At 32.7% G+C, this 9603-nt stretch overlaps 2 protein-coding genes across 2 annotated transcripts; one reads left to right on the top strand and one right to left on the bottom strand.

Moving 5' to 3' along the window:
- Positions 1-301: 301 nt before the first annotated feature.
- LOC122513464 (palmitoyltransferase ZDHHC5-B) lies at positions 302-6061 on the bottom strand. The gene is given in 10 exon segments (XM_043629834.1): positions 302-1665; positions 1667-1708; positions 3088-3264; positions 3371-3585; positions 4258-4402; positions 4521-4715; positions 4805-4977; positions 5120-5277; positions 5386-5507; positions 5684-6061. Coding segments are annotated over 10 exon segments (2040 nt in total). The 5' UTR covers positions 5776-6061; the 3' UTR covers positions 302-944.
- Positions 6062-6614: 553 nt separating this feature from the next.
- Positions 6615-8716, top strand: LOC122513463 (RNA-binding protein with serine-rich domain 1-B-like). The gene is made up of 5 exons (XM_043629833.1): positions 6615-6766; positions 6895-7023; positions 7099-7413; positions 7529-7776; positions 7860-8716. Coding segments are annotated over exons 1-5 (981 nt in total). The 5' UTR covers positions 6615-6764; the 3' UTR covers positions 8147-8716.
- Positions 8717-9603: the final 887 nt, after the last annotated feature.

Here is a 9603-nt window from a genome sequence, read left to right as displayed (position 1 = left end):
AATTTTACTACACATTTCACGATTATTTTACACAGAATTTTCTTTAATAACGCGACTAACTTATCGCGTTTTTTTTTAAATATATATACATATATATGTATGAATATATATATATATATATATATATGTATATATGTATATATGTATATATATATATAGTTTACGTTATATTTTCGTAAAAGTCCCAAAATGATGGAACGGAGAATAAATGTATTTCTCCGTGCGATATTACATTCTATTTGGTATGCGAGTTCGCAATGGAAAATAATTCGGTATTATTCTGTCATCTTTTCTTTTTCTCTTTTTCTTCTCTTTCTTTTTCATTCTCTTTAAAATATTCGCGTTGATTACTGTAACATTACTTATGGCTCTAACTAGCCGCCTTTATTATATTATATAATAATTTTCACACACTCATCATTGTTATAATCATCATCATCACCACCACCATCATCACCATCATAGTCGTTATCGTAATCATAATCATTATTCGATCATTATTTTTTTAGTATTATAGATATTGTTATATTCATCCTCATTATTATTATCATTACCATCATCATCATCATCATCGTTATCGTTATCGTAATTACCGATTTTACAAATATAATTATAATTTACGTGATAACGCTAACTCTAGTCTCTCGAAGAAAATAATATAGTTCCTCGGTTAGCGTTAGTGTATAAAGAATATACATGAAAAGTGATCATATGTATGTAAGAGACTGGACCAATAGGATTTAATGTAGTTGATGTTATTTTCGATATCAACATACAATGTTGCTGCTGCTGCTGTTGCTTTCTTGTTTGTTTGTTTTCCTTTAGACGGATATATTGTAAGTAATGTACGTTCCTTCTTGATTTGAACGAGAGACGCATAAGGGTAGCAGTATTTGCACTCTCTCCGTCCAACGGCAGGATTGTACGGAGACTGGAAAGATGGGCTATACGGATATCTCATAACTCATATCGTAGACACTAGCTCGGTCTGGCGTTGGTGTGGTAGGTCTTTGCGATCTTGGATCGTTAGGAGCAGAGACCATTTCCATAGAGTCCGTCATTTCTAATGCTCTAACAAATGACATAGGTCTACGTCTGGTGTCGCCAGAAGTAGGTGTTGTTGGCGTTGCCATAACAGCTTTTCTTTTAACTTGCGGCGACTGTTGATGCGGCTGATGGGGTGGGAAGACTGGTACGCCACCTCTCATAGCTGGATGATAAGCTGCTCTTGGAGCAGTTGTATAAGATTGTTGAGTTGGACTAGTTGGATTAGAGCGATAATAATCATAAGGTGGTGGTGGTCTCTGAGAAGGAGATTGATGAGTTGCTGCTACTGCTGCCGCTGCTGCCGCTGTTGCTGCTGCTGCTCCTGTGTTTGTCGACGAGGACATATTTCCTCCCGTTACTTGGTAGCTACCAGGTGAATTATCTTTCCACATATATGCACCATGCTGCGGGGACCCTGCAAGTTCTCTAATGTTGTCAACGGTATTGTTGGTTCTCGAATAAGAATGATCGGCATGGATTAGCTCGCTTTCCGATAAAAAACGTCGTTGAGGACTATAACCGGTAACAACAGTAACTCCGCCAACTCCACCGCCACCACCAATTCCAATACTATTTCCCTGTTGCACGTCATAATAGGTTGGTGTTTCTTTCACTCCTAAAGTCCGGCCGACGTACCTGCGTCGGTGTACCTGGATTAGATCTGTAACATAGATTGACCGTTTCGGTTTCTGAGCCTAATCGGACGATGGGATGTTAAATGAATGTTGATATAATCGACAAATGCACAGTACAGTGAACCAATATTTAATAATATATGCGAGTGCTGAGCATTGTAGCCATACAAATACGGCTCTGGCGAGACATACAGGAGAGAGAGCAGCGCATCATTCCTGTTAAGAAATTAGCATCTATCGAAGGAAAGTAAAACATATAGCGAACCTAAGAAATACATGTAAGTGTTCAACGTGCTTGTCGCTTGTGTGTGTTCATGTGGCTATATGTATATGCGTGTGTTTGAGCGTGTATACGTGTATACATGTTGTGTTTGTACGTGTCGTATGTAAAAGAACTTGTTTAGGTATATTTTTTTTTTTGTTCAAAAATGTTTTAATTGGGTAAAAATATATATATATATATTTTTTTTGTTTTTTTTTTTTTTCTTAAAATGCAATCCTTATAAACCATTATGCAAGAAAGCACAATTTTAAACTACGATATTTCCTCGTAGGATGAAGTTCGTGTTTACCTGCAGTAGGTTGCAACATGATGGCAGAGAGCAGCTCCTTGCAGTTACCACCCCCTGCAGTGGGACACAAACTTATCTATATACCATAGATCTCGTAGTATGTATTCATGCAGAGAGACTAACCTTCTACTATTTTATTGTGAACTACATCGCACAATCGTCTTTTCGACAGGTTGTTCCTTCGAAAAGTTAATCGAAGGAAGGTGAGAAAATAGAGTGAATAAGTGTGAGAAAAAGAATGTAGGATAATAGTAATAAGAGCAAGAGTGAGGGTGAGTTTTTCAAAGTGAGAAGAAAAAGAATAGAGAGAAGGGGAAAAATAATTAGGAGAGTTATATCTTTTCTTTTTTTTTTAATTTTGTTCAAACTTAAGGTGACAGACGATATAAATATGTTTAATAAGAAAAAATAAAAAAAAAGAAAAAAAAACAAATTATCCATTTTTATATTGGCAGCGTGCTTGAAAGATGCAATATAACTATTACTAGTGTGGCGCTTCCCCCTCTTGCTCTCTCTATGTCAAAATCATTTTTGTGCAATGAGAATAATTTAAAAAGTCTTATCGGATCAAGTAAATGAAATTATTTAATTATATTTTTAATTTCAATAATTAATCAATTTATTCCAAGATTAAAGTTATTGATAAGCATTTCTTTTTTTTTTTTTTGAGGGGAAATTTTTATTAGAAATAAATTTTTTTTATATATTAAGAGATATAAATAATATTAATAAAATTGATTTCAATAAACTTTTGATAAATATCCCCAAGATGGGAGCTGTAGACACAACGATGTGTTTAGATTCTATATTATGGCTAAAGAATCTGAGCATACCTGCGTATAGGACTGGAAATGGCAAGTGGCGTAGGTACTCCAATAGCTTTAATACGTTGTTGCATTGTTGGACTAGCACCTCCTTGACCTTGATTTCGTTGAGGAGCAGTAGCAGGAGAACCACTTACTTCCGGTGATAATGGGTCTGGTGTATGACTACGTGATCCATTCATCCCCCTATCGAAGAAATTAGACAAATTTAATAATTCTATTAAACCTTCCTCTGTAGCCTCAGTTTTCAGTTGTTATCTTTTCTTATTATTATTATTATTATTATTATTACCTTGGCTTTGGATGAGGACTGCCTCTAGGATAATGAATTGGATGACGGTGTTGTGGTGGTTGAGGATGCCTAGGAGATTCATTACTTTCGACGGGTGGCAAAAAGAAATTGCTTTTAGAACCATGTCTTTGCAATGGAGGCGTGGGCTCGCAATCTGCTGATTGAGACGCAGTTGGTTCCATATCTGTATCGGAACCATCACGACCAGGGGATAACTATAAATGATAATTACAATATCTATTTTAGATAATACGTTTAAATGATTAACAATATTATAATATTATAATATTCATGACAATAATCATACATAGTAAATATTCTGCAGGCAGAGGCATTAGTTAGGATGGACAGGAATATATATACAAATAAAATCAACACCTTTCTGCTATTCTGAATTGGAAATTGGTAATGGAAAAGGAATCTTCACTTGTGCTTGTAGTACTCTAAGGACATAAATTACAAGATTAGATGAAATTTTGATAATGAATGTTTCTTTTTTGTTTCAGGTATGGAAGAGAACTCACAGCTAAGCATTTGTTTTAATGAAATATAACATTACGGATAAACATATGCAAAATGGTAGTTAGATTAATAACCAAGCTTATTAAGCTAAACTTATACAAGTTCAATTACAAACAGTTGTAAAAAGAGGAGATGTATTGGAGTCTAATGTAAATCAAGGAAATTTTCCAACTTGTGTAACGTGTATCACATCTACAGTGTAAAATAAAGCAGCACATTGCACAATAGAACAGCATTAAAAAAGCATGCCAAGGAAAATAGAACATTTTGCCTTTTAATAAGTTTTTTCTTTGTGTACAGAAGCGAGAGAAGTTTGGTTTTCTTTTCTTTTCTTTTTTGTTCAGCGTTGTTGCACTAGCTCTTACCTTATTGTAAGCATTTGAACTGGCATTTCTAACACCATTGCTGCTATCCATGTAGGTTTTTACCTGGTTCTCACTGTCTATGGTTGATATCTCAGATGTACACGCTCCTCGTCGCTTTCCTGAATATTTATCAGGCTTAATTAAACTGTAAAAATAAATAAATAAATAAATAAATAAATACATTTTTTTTACAGAATAAACAAAAAATATATATATATTTACTTAATACATAATAGTATTTAATTGACAGTGTAATATATTACCTTGGGTATTGTGGTCCAAATTGCGTATACCAACAATTTTGTAAACATCCTTTCGAGAAAGGATTGTAACCTCCATTGAACTTGCCTGTTACTTGTTCATTAGTTGTTCGTCCTCTAGAAACAAGTATTATGTGAAAGCCTGTTAATCCAAAAATTGGGAGAAACAGTAATATTATCACACCCATAAGCACAAGCCTATGTTTATGATTAAGGAATATATTAATAATACTTGAAAAAAGAAATCTTTCAAGAATTAATTATTATTTGTATCGTTTAAAGGATACGAAATAATTGCGTCAACGTCTCCCAATTGTTTTTGATGTTCCAATATGAAATACAAACAAAGTCCAAATATACTAATCATATGAAGGCTAAGGGACAAAAGGAAGAAGAAAAAAAATCTGTAATTTCTTCTGCCGATGCAATTGTTGACCCACGGGCAGTGATGATCGAATGTCTGTAAATGTAAAAAATATATTTATATGTAAAATATCTCAGGATTCATCGATCAAACTGCGAGAGTATAATTTACTGGTCGCAGTTTGGGTGATAAATTTTAGGACACTTTATATATTCATGTATAAAGAATAAAATCTTACTTCGATGCAATGGTTGCAAACGCTACAATGAGAACAACGAGGTGGTCTATAAAATTTGCATGTAACACACCATTTCATACGCACAGTAATACCATTGATCTCAACATTCTTATACAATGGAGCTCTAAAGTCATCCTCCCTGTCTTCGTCAGGAGGTGCTTAAAAGGAAACATATCGTAAAGTTAAAAATTTATTATAAATGCATACATCTCTACATAAATTGACTAGAAAGTATCAACGATTCACCATTAAGAATATCAACATACCTTTTGGTATAACACCTGGATCCATAAACGTGGCCAGTGTAAAATTGGTCAGTACAAAGAAAGAGATAACTCCTTGAAAAGCTGGCACCAGGGAACCCCATCGAAGGACATAATATCGACACCTGTTTTGTATGATCAATACCAACATAAGTGCATAATTTGAAAATAACAATAAACGTGATCGTCAACGCGATAACATATTTTTAAAGAATTTATAGAAAGTAAATAAAAGTAAAAACCGTATATGTAATGATCCGACGAATGACACTCTAGGGATAAACTTGAACACATTACTCACGGGAAACAATAAAAAAGTGTCGTAGCTCCTAATAGAACCGTCCAAGCGAACATTGCTGGTACATATTTTGTTTTCACATCGCATTTCGGCATTCTGCACAATCCAACTTCTAGGTTCACAATAGAAGAATTAATAATGGGCAAGATTTCTGCTACCAGGAAACATGGCCGCGTCCATCGGAGCTACTTGTTTGTAAGTTGCAAGATCTATGATTTACGAGGACTCCCATTTTTTCTCACTTTAGTCATTCGTAATAAGTTCTTAATTACACCTTCCATCACATGAATGTTACTCCGGCAAAAACATTCGTAACGTAATTAATATTTAGTCGCTTATGCTTACAACAATCGTGAACACACCACCTAACTCTCTGTGACATATATATATGTATATGTATACGTATATGTATAACTAGATGTATATAGGACTTATATATATAACGTGAATAGAGAGAGAGAGAGAGAGAGAGCGAATTATGTCTTCCATTCCATCGCTCTGATTGGTGTGTTCGGTAATTCGACGACTCTTACCTTTTAATTATTTCTAACTAAACTTTTCTATTTTTCATAAAAATATTTTTTAATCATTAATAATTATTTAAAAAAAATAATTATTTTTAATTATTTTTTTTATATTATTTCAATTGCAGTCAATCAAAACGAGACTTTATCTGTTTTATTTCGATTGTAACCAATCATAAAGAAATATTATATAAATCATTTTCATTTCAACCAATCAGAGCGAAGACATTTTATTTTTATCCAATCGTATGTTTTTGCACAATGTAATGCTTAAACCATAAAACAATTATTATTAATTTCCGTATATATATATATATATATAATATTTGTATTAAAATCAAATTAATTTTATTTGGTCTGAAATATTAAAAATAAAAATATAATATTTATTTGTCAAATTTTATTAATCGTATTTTAACGAAAGACACATGGACGCGGCCTTGATTGAACGCCGCCATTCGTCATTGTTGGCAGCAAGAGGAAGAAAGAACAGTACACCTTAACAAGAAAAAGTATTCTTTGGATCTTTAATTAATCAGAGAACGTTAACGAATATTACAATGTAAGTAAAGTTTCGATTAATATGTTTTTTCCTACGATTGCATTTAAAATCATTGAAAATATATAACCTCTGTGTATCTGTATGTATATGTATATACGTATATACGCCATTTGCCGCTTTATGTATAGGGCTCGAAGCCGAAAGGATAGTACAGGTAAAAGCGATTCTGAGGCTACAGATAAGGAAAGTAAAAGAGAGAGGGGTAGAGAAAAGGAAAGAAAAAAACGTGCTGCATCTTCTTCTAGCAGTGGTAGCAGGTATATTTTATCATTTTAATTATTCTATGTTAAGCCTCAAAACATATAATTATGTTGATACGTATGACCTCGCAGTTCATCGGACAGTAGCTCAGGGTCATCTAGTTCTAGCAGCGGCAGTAGTTCAAGATCCAGTTCGTCTTCGAGTACTTCTTCTAGTACTTCTGGAAGCTCGTCTGGAAGTTCCAGAGATAGAGGCCGCAAAAGAAGTCGCAGCAAGAGCGTTGATGCATCCAGACGACATGATAATAAAGAAAAAGAAAGGGAGAAGGATAGAGACAGGGAAAGGGAAAGAGATAGAGATCGAGATAGAGAAAGAGATAGAGATAAGGATAAAAAGAAAAGCAGTAATTCTGTTGTTGATAAACCCAAACCCAAAGGACGCTCCAGGTTATTATATTAATAATCTCTTATATACATTTATAATTTCTTTATCGAAGAGTAATGATATTAGTATACCATATGTTACGCTTTTATTTATTTCTTGTTCTTGTTTAATTTATAGGTCTCCTTCTCCACGACGCAAACGCAGAGAACGTTCACCCATTCCAAGGCCAACAAAGATACATATTGGACACTTGACCCGGAATGTTACAAAAGAACACATAATGGAAATATTTTCAGCTTATGGTCAAATCAAAATGGTTGACTTCTCAATGGATAAGCTTCACCCTAATCAAGGACGTGGATTCGCATATGTCGAATTTGAAACAGCCGATGAAGCTGAAAATGCTATGAAACATATGGACGGTGGTAAGATAAACACTAATGCATTACAAATATTATAAAATAATTGATTCGTTCAAATATTAGTCGAATATTTATGAATTTTAAAGGACAAATCGATGGTCAAGAAATAACAGCTGCACCAGTATTGTTACCAAAACCAAGACCAATACCAATGCGCAGAATGTCACCAGTAATGGGAAGACGTGTACCATTACGATGGGGAGGTGGTAGAAATACTCCTCCACGTTATCGTAGACGTTCGCCGCCGATGAATCGACGCAGAAGTCCTCGTCCACCAAGGCGTAGACCCAGAAGTCGTTCTCGAAGTCCACAAAATAATCCACGACATCGACATCGTCGATACACAAGATCCAGTTCGAGCAGTTCTCGATAACGCTTTTTTTGTATATACTAATCTTACGAACTGAATTTTTTGATCAAAAATGAATTCATCTGATTGATCGTTTTGGTATAACAGAAATAAGATAAAAGAAGAAAAAACAACAAAAAAAAGGAAAAATAAATAAATAAGAAACAATAATGAATAAATTCAACATCTGTGATTTGTGCTTGCAGAATACTTATCAAAATATCTGCATTTACAATCATCGATTTTGCACGTTAAGAAAATCTTAATAATAATAATAATAATATTAATATTAATAATAATGATAATGATGATTGAACGTTTTATCAGTCACCATGTGTCGTATTGAGTTACTTTTAGAAATATATTGATTTCTCACATGGTTTATGTATTAAAGCACTTAATTGGTATCTGCGAATTATACTTCGGTGAAATTATTTTATGGAAGTTTTTGTAAAAATAATGTAAGAACTTATTCTAATCGTGATTGGTATATTATCTTAACCAATATCAATATGTAAAATAATATATAATATATAATATCTTCGGGAAGCTTATCGGAAAATTTCAGAGATTAAAAATCTAAAAGAAGACACAGTAAGAGCGTTGATGTATCCAGATGACAATATTTTACATATTATCAATGAAAAAAAATACCCTAGTGCCGATGGTAGTGCTCTCATATTTTGTTTGTTACTTTTCTGATTCTTCTCACGTTATATTTAGCAAATATATATATATATATATAGAAAGCATAAAATCAGTGTACATCCGATCGTGAAACACGAAGATGAATATTTTATAAACGATTAAAAAGAAAAAGAAAAGAAACAAAAAAATCACAATAATAATATTAATAATAATAATAATAATAACAACAAAATTGTTAACTAAATTAAAAAATATAAGTGTATGATATTATTTATACAATTAATTTCCATTTTTTCTCGTACAAATATTTGAATACTTTTTAATATCTAATGGTACGCATAAATTAGTTTGTTTTTTTTCTTTTTTTTTTTCTAATGGATGTATTTTCAAAAAGGACGTAGCTTATTATGAATTAGAATAAGATTATAAATTTTCTAATGGTTGTTGTTGTTGTTGTTACTATGTCTGTCCGTCTTAAGCGTATATTTTTGTCCACCAACTTTTTAACGTACGCTTCGTATACGATCAAAACTATTAACTTCAATGGAACATTGGTTGGTGTAGTAGCACGCATTATATAAAAAATTTATTTAATGCGCTATCCGTACTGTGAATTTTATTGGAAAATATCTGAGGAAGAGTTGGCTCGACATTTATTGCAAAAAAAAAAGAAAAGAAAATAGAAAAAAAAAATATTTAAAAAAAGCGAGAAATTGTGATTTTTCAATAAATGTTTTTTTATAAACATATTTCCATAGCAGGTGGTTATTATAACTATACTTATATTTCTTTTTTGAAATAAAACTTCTTTCGGAAAGATACCGAAAAGGATA

Source organism: Polistes fuscatus, unplaced genomic scaffold (genome assembly GCF_010416935.1).
Source record: "Polistes fuscatus isolate 324 unplaced genomic scaffold, CU_Pfus_HIC Scaffold12, whole genome shotgun sequence".
NCBI classification, from domain to species: Eukaryota; Metazoa; Arthropoda; class Insecta; order Hymenoptera; family Vespidae; genus Polistes; species Polistes fuscatus.
The sequence above is the reverse complement of the archived record's forward strand: the minus strand, read 5'-3'. Positions and strand labels throughout refer to the sequence as shown.